Source organism: Drosophila bipectinata, chromosome 3R (assembly GCF_030179905.1).
Source record: "Drosophila bipectinata strain 14024-0381.07 chromosome 3R, DbipHiC1v2, whole genome shotgun sequence".
Lineage (NCBI taxonomy): Eukaryota > Metazoa > Arthropoda > Insecta > Diptera > Drosophilidae > Drosophila > Drosophila bipectinata.
This window is the reverse complement of record NC_091739.1, coordinates 28,089,902-28,104,621: the sequence shown is the minus strand read 5'-3', so window position 1 is coordinate 28,104,621 and position 14,720 is coordinate 28,089,902. Positions and strand designations below refer to the sequence as shown.

General features: G+C 51.2%; 1 protein-coding gene across 1 annotated transcript in view; it reads right to left on the bottom strand.

The window, feature by feature from the left end:
• tnc (tenectin) overlaps window positions 1-14,720 on the bottom strand; it is a 37,120-nt gene that overhangs the window by 849 nt on the left and 21,551 nt on the right. Inside the window, exons 4-7 of the mRNA XM_043211750.2 lie at window positions 9,093-9,131; window positions 7,752-7,949; window positions 7,434-7,688; window positions 35-7,355 (exon numbers count right to left, since the gene is read on the bottom strand). Of these exons, the coding sequence (XP_043067685.1) occupies window positions 35-7,355; window positions 7,434-7,688; window positions 7,752-7,949; window positions 9,093-9,131 (7,813 nt within the window). The remainder of the gene's footprint in view (window positions 1-34; window positions 7,356-7,433; window positions 7,689-7,751; window positions 7,950-9,092; window positions 9,132-14,720) is intronic.

Here is a 14,720-nt window from a genome sequence, read left to right as displayed (position 1 = left end):
GAACTGGACCTCTTTTCTGCTAAGGGATACTCACGTGCAACTGATGCAGGGACCGCTGGTGGACTCAATGGGCTCGCCTACCCTGTAGGAGCGACCGTTGATCAGACAGCCAGTGTGCTTCACCGACTCGCCGTGCGAGTAGTGCAGGAAGTGGGGCGGCAGGGTAGTGCTTGTTGTGGTGGTGCTCGTGGTGATGTTGAGCACAGCGGCCATCGACACCGGGCACTCGTAGCGCGGGCAACAGAAGCCGGAGATGGGCTCCTCGTGGCAGCCGGCGATTGGTGGCGGGCACGATTGCTGCAAGCAGATAATGTCGCTTCGGAAGCAGAAGCAGAAGTCGCAAGGATCGTCGCGTGGAATCTGCTGGGCGGACACGTACAGTTTGCCGGCATAGCGGCAAGTACCGGGTCCAAACACTTCCTCCTCGTCGTACTCATCCTCGTACTCGGGAGCGTGGCCGTATGGAGGTGGTGTGATTGGTTCATGCTGTTGGCTGGCCACTGTCGTTGAGGTCGTTGGAGCAGTGATTGCGGCCTCCGTGGTAGAAGTGGTAGTGCTTGTGCTGCTGCTGGAGCTGCTGAGGGTGCTGCTCTCCTCATCCTCCTCGCCCACGCGGTCATCGATCGCTGGCGCCTTGGTGCTGCTGCTGGGCAGGTGGGCGAACAGTGGGTGCACTGTGGTTGGGCTCTGCTCATCAGACGTCTCTTCCTGGGGAGCTGGAGCGGCCGTAGTCTGAGGAATCTCTGATACCACAGCTGGCACTTCAATCTCCTCTTCCGCTGGTTTCTTGTCTGCGTCCTCTTCAGTCTCCTTGCTCTCGTCCTCCTTTTCAGCAGCCTCCGTAACAGGAGCATGCTCCTCCTCGGATTCGACCGACTCCTCGCCCTCCTCGGTGGAGTCCAAGCTGGGTTTCACAACTGGCTCTGGAGTAGTCTTTTCGTCAACCTTTTCAGGCTCCTTGGTGGTCTTCTCTGGTTCCTCACTGGCCTTTTCTGGTTGCTCAGTGGCCTTCTCTGGTTCCTCACTGGCCTTTTCTGGTTCTTCACTGGCCTTTTCTGGCTGCTCAGTGGCCTTCTCTGGCTCTTCAGTGGCCTTCTCTGGCTCCTCACTAGCCTTCTCAGGCTCCTCACTAGCCTTCTCTGGTTCCTCACTAGTCTTCTCTGGCAGATCCTTCTCCAGCTCGGGAGCGGCTGTTTCTGCGACAATTTCGGCCTCTGTGACTGCAGACTCCGATGGAGCATCAGTAGCAGGAGCAGAAGTGGGTGGCTTCAATTTAGCGTCAGCCGGAGACTCATCGGTCGTATCATCAGCATCATCGATAGGTGATTCTGTGCCCTCTTCGCCCACATCCTCGGATGTGGAAGGCTTCTCGCTGCTTGGCTCCACAGAGGGAACAACAGGACCAATGGTAGCAGGGATCTTATCAGCATCTTCGGGTGTTTCAGTGGCTGGGATCTTTTCATCATCCTGAGGAACTGCGGTAGCCGGAGTCTTCTCGTCCTCCTGGGGCGCAGCAGTGACTGGAGCTTTGTCAGCGTCTTGAGGTGCCACTGAAATGGGAGTCTTCTCAGCATCCTGAGGAGCCACAGTGACTGGAATCTGATCAGCTTCCTCGGTTGAAGCAGCTTCATCATCAATGGCATCATGAGGAGCCACAGTCTGGGACATAACTTCATCCATGGGCTTAGTTTCGATCTCCACAGCAGAAGGAACTTCCACCGGAGCAGGAGTAGTCTCAGCATCAGATACAGCAGAAGCGGGAGTGGTTGGAGCAACTGGAACTTCGGTTTTGTCCTGTGCCTCCTCCTGGAAAACTGGGACTTCGGTGGCCACATCAATGGTTGTCTTCGAATCATCTTGAGCAGCAGGGATCTCCACCTTCTCATCAGAGACGGGAGATACAGTGATGGTCTCGTCTTGTTCAGAAGTGGGCTTGGCTGGACTGGGCAAAGTGGTGGCATCAATTTTCTCCTCAGCGGCTGTGCTGGACTCTTCCTTGACTGGGGCAGAAGTGGATGCCTCCTCAGAAGACTCATCAATAGGTGCCTCGTCCGACTCTTCAGTACTGGGCTTGGTTCCGGACTCGATATCTCCTTCGCCCAATGAGGGCTCCTTTTCAGTTGGCTTGGGTGCCTCAGCAGGCTTCTCGCCTTCTTGGCTAGGAGCAGCTGTGGTGGCACCTTCCTCTTTTTCGATATCTTCGCCGGCAACTGGGGCCCCTGTTGAAGGTACCACATCCTCTGAAAGCTCGGGAACTTGAGTGACAGCAATAGGCTTCTCCTCAAGCAACTCATCTTCGGGTTTCTTGTCTTCGGTGGTGGGAATCTTATCAGTAGATGGCTCTTCGCCAGCCAGTTTTTTGGTGTCGTCCTCAGCAGCTTGTGGAAGAACAGTGGTGGCATCTTCAGTTTCTTCGCTAGAAGTAGCGGGAGTCTTCTCGTCGGTTGGCGCGGACTCGTCCTCACTGGAGGCAATGGCAGGAGCCACAGAAGTTGCCTTGTCAGATTCCTCAGCTGGAAGCTCAGTGGACACATCCGGAATCTTCTCAACTGGGGCCTGGGCGGTAGATGAGGGCAGCTTCTCTTCTGGCTGCTCATCGGATTCAGTCGAGTCCACAATTTCATCGGAAGATTCGGTAGATCCTTCCTCGGGAGTCTCGGTAGAAGCAGCCTGGCTTTCAATCTTATCCTCTGTAGTGGGAATCTTTGCAGGGGCCTCGGTCGATGTGGTATCTTCGGTGGGCTTCTCTTCTTCAGAAGGTTGCTCTTCCTTAGTTGGCTTCTCGGCCTCTGTTGGTTTCTCATCCTTTTCAGAAACAGGAGTAACTGTGGTGGCTTCCTCATCGACCTCAGATGTAGGAACTGCAGGAACAATAGGTTCCTTCTTGGGCTGGGTTGGAGTAGCGGTCGTCTCAACTTCCTCTTCAATTCCAGTCTCAGTAGATGTGGATGGAATCTCTGCCAGCACATCCTCAGGTAGCTTAGGAAGGCTAGAATCGCCCTCCACAGCAGCAGCAGGAGTCTCAGTAGTGGCAGCAACAGTGTCTTCCTCCTTCTCTGGGGTACGGGCAGGAGGTTTAGGCTTGGTTTCGGCCTCCTGTGATGGTGTCTCCTCCGTCGATTCCTTGTCTTCTTCTTCGGAAACGGCAGGAATGCTAGTAGACGATGTAACTTCCTTCTCTACTTCCTCTACTGGCTTGACGACAGGAGCAGAAGTGGAAGATTCATCCTCAACAGGAACGATGCTGCTTGAAGGAATCTTTTCTTCAACAGGGGCAACGGTTGTAGCCTCAGACTCAGGGGTTTCCTTGTGTTCGTCTGATACAGGAGCTCCAGTGGATGGCTCAGCAGATTCATCCTTAGAAGGAGTAGGAGTGGTAGCACTGTCAGATTCAGGTTCAATTTCGCTTTCAGCAGAAGGAGATATAGAGGTCTCGTCTTGGTCTGGTTTCTGTTCGGCGTCGACCTTCGAAGGAGCAGCCGTTGTAGCGGGCAGTTCCTCTTCGAAGATATCCTGGGGCAACTTGGGCAGATCGCCAGAGGCAGGAGCATCGGTAGCAGTCTCCCCTTCGGAAGAAGGCTGTGCCTTTTCGGTGCTTGGAGTCTTGTCTTCTTCAGCATCAGTGGAGCCAGGAGCAAGAGCAGGAACTGGAGCTGCAGTGGCCTCCTCCTCTTCGACCTCATTGTCGGACACTGAAGGAGTGGCTGTCTCCTCAGAGGTCTCCTTTTCTCCTTCAGTGCTTGGTTCAGTGGCAGATTCTTCCTTGGTTGGCTTCTCTTCGATTTCGGCTTCAGTAGAAGACTCTTCGACGGGTTTCTTCTCGGGCTCAGTGGGAGCAAGAGTGGGCAGTGGAACGATAGGTCTCGAGGTGCTAGCATCTTCAGTCTGGGTAGGCACTGATGTGGCTGGCACGATGTCTTCATCATCAGCTGGTTCCTTCTCATCAGATACCTCCGACGGGGCAACGGTGGTAAATTTGTCCAAGTCTTCAGTTTCTTCTCCAGCGGGAACACCTGTGGGAGATTCGATTTTGGGAGTCTGGGTGGCTGTGGAAGGCTCCTCTGCTTCTGGTTTCTTGTCCACATCAGCAGTTGGCAATTCGGTCGAGGACTCTGAAGTTTCCTTTTCGGGAGCAGCAGTGCTGGCGGAAACTTCATCTTCGGGAGCAGGTTTCTCGCCCTCGGCAGGCTTCTCTTCATCAACAGGCTCCTCAGCTGGTTTCTTTTCTCCTTCAATAGAAACAGGAGTGGTTGGTTCTTCCGCTTCAGTTTCCTTCTCAGCAGGTGTGGAGGCTTCCTCTTCAGTAGGCTTCTTGGTTGGCTGCTCAGTGGGCGCCACAAAGTCCTCTTCTGGAGTCTTTTCGTCCACGGGCTTGTGTTCCTTGTCAATGGGCTTCTCAGCTTCTTCCTCGACTTCAGGAGCCGGAGTGACTGCAGAGGAAGGCTTTTCCTTCTCTTGCTCCTTCTCCTCCTCTGGTTTCTTCTCCTCATCGGCTTCTTCTGGTTTTTTATCAGCGGTGGTCGGCGTAGATTCTTCCAATTGAGGCGATACAGTAGGCTGGCTCTCTTCCTCGTGCTTAACGTGGGACAGGGGTTGCTCCGTAATGCCAGTGGGCATGATAACATCCTTGGGAATTTCCTCGGTGCTGATCTCGGAGACGTCTTCGTCGATCTTGTCGTCTGGCTTGGCAGTGGAATCCTGTTCCTTTTCAGGAATTTCGGCACTTTCATCGCAAATGTATGTAGGACAGCAGCCGTCCAGAAGATCGGTAGCCAGGACACACTTCTCGCGGTTTTCGGGAAGCTTGCACTCCATCTGCTGGCAGGAGACAATGCTGCTGACACATCTGCAGGAGACGTCGCACGGAGTTGTGGCAGGCACGATGCTGTTGTTGGTATAGGTCTTGCCTTCCACCAGGCAGTCGCCTTCTCCGGGAATAGCTGCGGGTAGGTCCATGGCGGGCATAGCCTCGGCGGCAGGGCTCTGATCCTCGGAGCTGGGAAGCTCAGTAGTCTTCTCACCCTCAATATCATCGCGACTGACAATAGCGGGAGTGCTGGAAGGAGCATCGTGGACGGCTGGCGTAGTTTCGGTTGACTTGGCTGGCTCCTGCTCCTGGGCAGTGGCCTCAGTGGATGCTTCTTCGCTTTCGGTAGAGTCCTTATCGCCGGCAGGAGGCAGATAGACAGATGGAGGCTTGTCGGTCGAAACTTCCTCTTCAGTCTCCACGCTCTCTTCTGGTTCGTCGGTAGAGATTTCGTCAGGAATGGCATCGGTCTTGACAGGCACTGATTCGGTGCTAGTCGCCTCATCCTCCTTGTCCTTTTGATCCTTATCGGAGGGTTCACCGGCAGGTTGTTCCTGTTTGTCGACTGGCGCACTCGTAGTTGCCTCAATCTCGGCGTCCTCGGCTTCAGTGGATGACTCCTCTTCAGTCTTTTCGGTGCTTGGAGCCTTGGTTGTGCTGGGGCTCTTGATCTCTTTCTCGGTAGGCAGACCGGTGGCACTCTCGACTTCACCTTCGGGCTTCTCATCGCTCTCGAGAGTGGAGGCAGTGCTAGCCTCTTCCTCTTGACCTCCAATTCGGGCCGGAGCACTGGTCGAAGTTGCAATCGAAGCATCCTGGACACCTTCCGTGGAGGATGCGATTCCTGGGGCAGCTGTTGAGCTCTCAACATCTTCTTCCTTGGGCAGTTCAGTGGATTCCTCTGCAGGTTGTTCTCCCAAGGACTCTGGAGTGGTGACCTTAACGATCTCCTCTTCGGCGCTGACATCTTCAGATGGTGGGATAACATCCTTCTCATCGGCAGGAGTCTTGTCGGTTTCAGCTTCGACTCCATCGGCTGGAGCGGCGGTGGAGGCTTCTTCTTCCTTCTCACCTTCGCCTGAGGCTTCAGGAGCAGGGCTAGTTTCCTTGGCAGGTTCCTTCTCTCCCGCTTCGCTGCTGACTTCTCCGCTGGGTGTAGTTGCCTTGACAATCTCCTCCTCGCCTTCTCCGCTAGCTTCCTCCGGGGACTCTGTAGGCTTGACGGCTTCACTATCATCGCTTGCAGGTGGAATGGCAGTTGGCTTGGCGGAGTCCTCATCTTCCTTTTCTTCTTCGGGCGCCGGAGTAGGCTTAGCCTCATCCTCTTCCTCCTTTTCGGGAGCTGGAGTAGCCTTGGCACCTTCTTCCTTTTCGTCACCAGTTGGTGGAGCAGAGGTGGAGGATGCCTCTTCCTTCTCCTTCTCACCGCTTCCCTCGAGCGCAGATGTGGGCTTGGGTTCCTCTTCCTTTTCATCAATTCCAGCTGGAGTGGAAGTGGGCTTGGCCAGCTCATCTTCCTGGCTTTCCTCTGGAGCTGGAGTGGCCTTATCTCCTTCCTCCTGCTCGCCGCTTCCTTCTTCGGCAGAAGTGGGCTTCTCAGAAGAGGGTTCCTTTTCTTCTTCGGCAGACTCGCCGGCTGGGGTAGGCTTGGCATCTTCTTCCTCCTTTTCTTCAGTAGTTGGTTCGGTAGCCGCTTCCTCGGCAGGACTGGCCTTGGCAGGAGCGGAAGTGCTGACCTTGATGAGTTCGTCCTCAGTAATTTCCTTCTCAAGAACGTGGTCAGGCTTAGACGTCTCCTCCTCTCCGCTGCCTTCGTGCTCTGGCGTGGTGACGATCTTGGCAACATCCTCCTCGGCAGATTCAGTGGAGGATTCCTTAGTTTCTTCCGTCGAAGATGGCACATCGATTCTGGAGTCCGAAGCAATTCCTGCGGTAGAGGATTCTGGCTCGAACGAGAAGTCCTTCTCGTCGGCAGGGCGAACTGGGGCAGCTGTGGTGACTGGTAGGGACTCCTTCTCCTCCTCCTCATCTTCAACTTCCCCGCTGCCTTCCGCGGAAGGAATTTCGGTGGCACTCTCCTTCTCCTTGTCCTGATCCTTCTCCTCATCATCGATGTGCTCCTGCAGATCCACATCTTCCTTAGGAATCTCAGCATGAATACCCTTAGCCGGTATAGCAGTAACGGCCTCCTCCGTGGTGATCTCCACGATTTCGGTGGTGGCACTATCGTCTTCGCAGATGTAGTTGCTCGGGCAGCACTCACCCTCCGCTGCCGGCATGGCGCGACAGGACTTGCCATTGGCCGCCATCATGGGCACCTCACACTCCTGCACGGCGCACACGATGTCTCCACGCATGCAGTAGCAGTGCTCGCAGGCATTCTTGCCCTTGATGGAGGCTCCATCAGCATATACGTCACCGTCGTGGATACAGTCGGTGGTAGTGGGCGGTGTCATGGTGCTGGCTAGGATGAAGCCAGTTGTAGGACGCACAGTGGTAGTGGTGGTTGTGGTAGATTGGTCCACAAAGTCCAGTTCGTTTTCGTGGTCTGCAAAAGTACATTTAAGGTGTTAGTTTTAAAGGATACAATAAGTTTCAAGATGCAGCTCCCGAGGGGGATACTTACCACAACTGTAACGCACGGGGCAGCAGGATCCTTTGTTGTAAATGGGCAGGCAGCCGTCCACGTGTAGGGTGCACTCCTGCATGACGCACTTGGTCTGGTTGTTGATGCAATAGCACAGCTCACAGGGTTTGTTGGGATTCGATGGCACTTGAGCACCCTCGGGATAGAACTTCTCTTCGATGCTGCAACCGAACTTCTCGGGAATGCTAAGCTCGGTTCCAGGCTCCGGCGAGTGGTAGGGAACATCCACGGGCACTACAAAATGTAATCAAAAGTAAGTACTTTGTGAGGACTGGAGGAGACCCTGCGACTGTTTACCTTCTGGGCAGGTGATGATGGGGCAGCACTGGTCCTCCCGCTTCTCCACGATGCAGTCGTGGCCAATTGGCTTGGTGAAGGGGCAGACGCGCAGGTAGCACATCAGCATGCGGTTGTGGCAGGTGCAGTTCAGACACGGCTCATTGGTCATGATGCGGTCGCCCTCCTGGTAGTGAGCGTAGTTGTAGTAGCAGCCCTCTGCAAAGGGAACGAGAATACTCAGAATGGGATTTGGAATCTGGGCCGATTCCCCGGCATGGGAATTCCCCACAACAATGCCCTTAGGCCGGGCCTGGCTAATAAATTCCAGGCATTAGACATGCAAGCAGGGCATTCATATAAACCATATAGAAGTTAGCCCCGCCCGATGTGTGCTACTGTGTAGTTTTGGCCATAAATCGGGCTTAGCGCCGGCGGCTGTCATAATACGTGTGTGCAGGCTATAGACAAATTTTATTGCTCATCAGTGTCGTTAAACAAAAGTCAAGTGCCACTGTCGTCTTGCCTTAAAATATGCACAAGTTGCTGTTCGGAGTTGTTTCTTTTTTTGTTGTGCGGCTATATCCGTCACGGCTGACTGGCTGCCTAATTTAGTGACGTCCCACCCGCAATAAATTTCACATCACATTATTAACACGTTAAGCCCGGCAGTTTACCCATTCCCCGTCTCTGTGTCTCTGGCTAGACCATTTTTTGATTGAAATCTCTGGGTTTGGGCCAGACTTTGGGTTTGAGCCGGGGTTTCAGTGCCTGGGCTCGAACGAGCTCACGTTTTGTAGCTTGGCTCGTAAAAAGGCAGCGTTTATTTCATTCATTCATGTTTTCGTTTGTCTTCGCACATTTGTCTGTTCACACCTGGCCTAATGTCTTTTTATGACGGCGATTGGCTCGATAATTGGCAGCTGATTAGCGGCTTATGACACCTGATACAGGTGGAGAAAAATAAATAAGATTTACCAATTACTACCCTAGCTCTAACAAGCATTAAGGAATTCTTGGGCAGATTCTGATTTCAGAATGAAATAATTATGCTAGAAGTAGCAAGCCAATCAACCGTTTAAGATCGGAATGGATCACTTCATTAATGGCTTTCAATTATTTTAGTGGCCTAACAAAATAGGAGCTTAGTTTTATGGGACAGCTGCGTGGAGCATCGCTTCCTGCTGGCTGGGCAAATATTAAAATCTCAGCATGCCATTAATCGTCCAGTTCCGCATCGCCGGTGCAATGTTGTGCGAAAATGTAATCATCATAAAAATGGATCTGAATGTACTATGGCTACTATTGGGCAATCACCGATGGCCGCCAGTTAATCAGATCCCATGCTACTCCGGTACTTACCCGAATACTGTTGGATCTCCGTGTACTCCTGCAACGGTGCTGCAATGGGAAGAACGGGAGAAGGAATCTTTATTATTTAATGAAATACCATACTTGCAGTTCGCCCCATTACGGCGGGAATTTTACGATGGCCATATCCGTTAGCCATCGCCATCGCCATGACCATAATAAATTAATTTATCTATTGCCGCGAATGCCGAACTCTAATTGTGCCTGCATGCAATTGAAATTGGCCCAGGCCGGAGCCTACGTAGGTACGTAGTCTCCTTCTCCTTCTCAAGCCTCCCATTCCCCTTGATAGCCTGATAACAGGGTCCAAGAGCAACATCAGCAGCAACACCAAATTGCAACATCAGCAACGGAGTAGGCTCAGAAGCAGCAGCAACAGCTCTGTGGCTCTGTGTGCGTGCAACGTGTTATTACCACATAATCAAAATGCAGCCAGAAAGCCAGAAAGCTGCTGCAACATCGCAAGAAGAACAGCAGCACTAAATCCAGGAAAAATGGCACGTAGCCGCAGTTCTGGGGTTCTGGTTCTGCGTGTGGGACACGCTACTCTCCCTCGTCTACTCTCCTCCGCAGGTCCCTCCCGATGAAATGGCTCAAACAAATTGTTTAAGCTGACAGTTGGCCAGGAAGGCCAGTTTCTTGGCGGCCACTTGTTGCTGCTCGCCGGCCACAAATGATTTGACAAATTGCTGCTTTATGAATTGCTTCTGCTGGCAGGCTGAGCTTTGATTAATTGCGTCTAGTTGAAGGGTTGACAATTTTGCACATATCTCACGTTTTAATATCCGCATACCTTCCGGGGGGGCCACCCAATGACTTGGCCATAATATAGCCACGAATAAGGGATCAGGCCTCCACATTTAAATTGTACCACGGGCTCCATACAATTTGGCAACAAATTGCAAGGGAAAACAACAATGAAAATCCTAACGGCAAGTGCTCATAAGCATGAATTTTAGACTCCGGACCGGCCAAGTCAGCAGCCACGAATCCAGAGTAGCAATTTGGATCCCCATTCCCATTCTTATTCCCAAGCAGGAGCAGCCGACTCCCCCTCGCCGTCTTGGCCACAGCCTCTCGGGGCTAACGGATGTAAATTACATTTTATGCGGTAAGAACAACAACACGACCAGAACCTGGCAACGCATAAAAATTCACACATTAACTGTTAAGGATGAAGCGGGCCGCAGGAGGAGGCTCCAGGAGGGGATATCCACTTGAGCCTGGCTGCGAAAGAATTTGGCTGCAGACTTGGCAATGGGAGTCAATCATGTGGCCGGTTCTCGTAACCCAAGACAATCCCTGCCCTGGGAGTACCGACATGGTCTTGGTCTTGGACTGGGTCTGGGTCTGGGGACCGGGGACCGCCTTGTAATGCAAACTTATGCAACAATTTTGCTGGCTGTGTGCAAGTGCAACAACTAAAACAAGCCGCATACATCATCATCACGATGACGATGACGACAAAGACGGTGACGACGGCGAAGAGGATGATGATGGTACACATCAAACATGGTCGTGTCGGTCCAACAAACAGAAGTCAGTCAGTCAGTTAGTCAGCCAAGTTGCTGCTGCTTGGGCTGTGGCTGTGGCTGTTGCTGTTGCTGCTGCATGTTGCATCTAGCAAACTCGGCTTCGTGTGCTCAAGCAGCTCAAGCGGGCCAGGCCAAAGTTGTTGGCGGCTCGGCTCTCTCGCTCGAGTCGTGCATTTTGTTTATTCTAGGAAAGCGCGCGCGCACCGCCTCCGCCTCCGCCCCTACCCTTGCTACTGCCCCCCGACAACCGACACCACCTGACCATGGCCGTGGCTTTCTGCTTCTTGGCTACAACAAAAAGTTGAATGACCCGTCGCGCATGTGTGCAAAAATGTGTACACAAACCATAAAATACAAGCCACAAGCACTGGCAGCCTCACTTACATAAGTAGGCCTAGGTGGCTGCAGTCGTAGTCGCAGACCCAAAACCCAAACACAAACCCAGACCCAGACCCCGACCCAAAACCCCAAATGGAGACCCAGAGCACCAGGCACGCCTTTTGCTGGTTACGCTTTATTATTTAGTGCTGTAGGTGGACTTGCAACCGCCAGGGGCAGATGTGAAAAACTAGAAGTTTTCCTAAATATTCCCCTTGATACACAATAAAAAAAGGATATTTCGTTAAAAGACATCCTCTTTGGAGTTTATATGGTTTTCCCAAGTGTAAGACCCTTGGGAGCTCCAGCTGCTCTACGCGGAAACTGCAGGCGAGTGAAAATATTTGCCATGCCACAAATATTTCAAAGATTACAAAATAAACACAAATCTTCGCCAGTTTGTTGTCCCCAAATGCGTTGTCGTTGCCTGGCTCCTTTATTTTGTAGCTTCTATTTTTATTTATTTATTTTTTTTTTTACCGCTATTCGCAGCTGCAACATCAGCAACTGGCAACTTGTTGACCACACCCACCTCTGGCCAAGGAGGATGCAATTGCCTTGTTGCAATTTCTCACTCTGACTCTCTGCTGCGTTTATCTACAGCTTCTAATTAGATGCAGCCAAAAAAAAAAAACGAGGAGGAGGAGGAGGATATTGTACGAAAAAAAGGAAACAATGCCCCCTGGGAGAAGAGCAATAAATCGATCTGTAATTGCCAGACTACGACTACTATCCTACAGACGGGGCATGCAAATTTTCAGGGCTCCCAGCCGGGAAACAATTTTCATTTTCCATGGCCTTGATCACATAATTTCCATAATGCCGAGCAGATCAATATGGAGTGAGCGACAAGCTAACAACAGACTCGAGTCCAGAGTCCCTAAGCCAAAGACCAGACTCCAGGCCTCCGTATCATGTCCATGCATCAGTGCTGAAAGCCGCCGCCAGGCAGCAGCAACCACCAACTAGCAACTACCAACATCCCAACCAGCAGCATCAGCAGGAGCAGCATCAGCAGCAACATCTGAGGCAGGCGCCCTAACAATACAACTGCAACTGGTGGCGGAGGAGGCCGCCCAGCAAATGAATTTGCGAGTAATTTAACATGATTATGTCGGCGACAAGGTAGCAATGTAGACATCGAAGCTGCTGTTGCAAGATGCTGATGCTGTTGCCTCGGCTGCTGCTGCTGATGCTGCTGCTGTTGAAACCAAATTGGACGCAGTTGCGCAAAGATGGAGCCTTCTGTTAGGGCGCTACCTTGGCGTGACGCTGTGTTTTATTACCAAACCAGAACCCGTACCAGAACCGCAAAAAGATGGGGGCTCTTCTTCTGGCATCAGGCTAGACCATGATTCCTTCTAAGTAAATTATGCCCGATGGTCATGATGCTGGCCGGGAATGGAGGCTGCCTGCCATGAAATTGCCAGCTAGCTAGTCGAAGCGAAGGCTGTTTCATGAAACAATTACCAAGGCTAGGGCAATACCGAGCCTGTCTATATGTGGACATTGTAATTGCTAGCTCCTCGAGCCTCGATCTCATATGCATATTTATGGCTGCTGCTCCGCTGCTCTGCTGGGATGCTGCGATGCTGCGATGCCGGGATGCCGGTCTGGCAATGTCATTAGAGAGTCAGTGTCTGTTTGTCAGTTTGTCAGGTCGATATGGTGTAGTTCCTTCAGGAACGCCTAGTGTTCCTGGTATACTCCTGCTCCTAGTCCTGACTGCTTAATAGATAATAATGAGTCCCGGCCCGGCCCGGCCTGGCCTTGGGCGCTGTAATTAAGCAGTTAAGGGAGGAGTTCCAACCGGCATTCTTTCCCACAGTTCCCTAGTGTCCTGTCTTTGATTTGTTTTGATGGCTTTTGCATGGCTTTAATGAATGTTGCCCCTCCAAGCCCCCCCGCTGGCAATCAATCTGTCCGTCTGTCAGTTTTTTATTTTCCTCCCAACCGAGAGACTCTCTGGCCAATCACAGACTCTTGCGAGGATCTAGTGCGGGTAAATATATCATAATTTTGTTTGTGCAATTTTATACAAATTCACAAAAGGGGCCAGGAGAGGGGACTACCAGTCGAGATGAGAATTTCTTTCCAATTATTACACCGCTAGCTATTATTGATAACAGCGCATTGATTACAGCAATTGCCGAAATAACAGATTCCGATGCAGATCCAGATACAGATTGCGGATAGAGCTGCGAGCTGGGAACTGGGATCTGGAGCTAAAACTGAGACTGGTGCTGAAGCTCGTCCGGCTGACAGATGATGGATGCTTCTATGGACCGTCCCCGGCAATCAACGGGAAAACAACAAGTTTTCCTTCCGCGCGCATGCGTAACTGTTTATTAATTTGCCCCAAGAAAATACTACCCAAAAATGAAAAAAAGTCTCACGTTTCGTGTCCTGAAACGCGATTCAATTAAGTGGCATTCCGCGCGCTAATTGCTCGCTGACTTGGCCTCTTCTGTTTTAGCCCAGCTGCATCCGATTTGTATCTGCGTATCTGTGTATCTAGTATCTCCTCCCACGCCGGCATGGCATTTAGCTAATGATCGGACACCGGAGATAGTCCGGATAGCTGCAGAAAGCTGCGTGTTCTCTCTCCCAGCCGAAAGCCATAAAACTCAATGGCCCATAGACCGAGCCGAGGCGGCACTCCATCCATTACATCATGTGCAGAAGATTCAGCAAAGCGATAATTATACAAAGTATTAGTTCAAGCGACGAGCGTCTGACTTGGCATGACCCGTCTCTTGGGGATTGGATACTATGTACTGGGTGCTTGGGAGCTGGGAGTTGGGAGCCGGAGCTGGACTGTTTGGATCGGATCGGATCTGTTCTGTCTGTGGTTGCCATGCGTAAAGGTGCCAGCCAGACAGGCAGATGGGAGAGTTGATTGACCGCCTCGGTCCGGGCGTTAGAATAGGTAAAAAGGGAATACCTAGACAAGGGCTAGGGTTACACAATTGAAAGAGAACGCTCCCAGGCACCCAGGCACCCGGACCAAGTCATTGCACCTGTGATAGTGATCTCTCTGCACCGTCTGTCTTTTTCCATCTTGGATCCCCCGGCTCTTTCTTTGCTAATTACCATTTGCGACCCGCGCTACCTTAATAGTGTCAAAATGAATTCAAACACGCCAACTCACAGTGCTACCTCAAATTAATTTTACTTTTTCTAATGGAACTATCTAGATATATTTCGTGATTTATCGTATGTCCGAGAAAGCTTAAAAAGGGATTTTTCACGATATAATTTGTTTGTATTTTTGATTAATTTATGTACATTCATTATTTTCTTATGAGATTTAAAATGAGTCTCTTTCAGTTGCAAGAAGTTTGTTTTAGAAGAGGTTTATAATAAACTCAGTGAATGAATTCAATTAAATTAACTAAGTGGATTAAAATTAAAACAACACTGCGATTCTAAGAAAATCTGCTTATCATAAAACTTTAAAAAGTCCCCCCTATTCTGGCAGTTTATGAAATTTAGCAGGGATTTAATTTGTGATATTTTTCTGGGAAACACCACAGGAAACTTTTATGAAAGATTATTACAGAGAATTACCGACCATAATACTGGACTTCTTGTTGCCCAGCGAACCAAAAACTATACCACGTCCTCAGAACACCAGCTCCCAGTTCAAGTCCAAGTCCAAGTCCAAGCTCCATCACCATTACATCAACATGATTGTCTTGTCTTT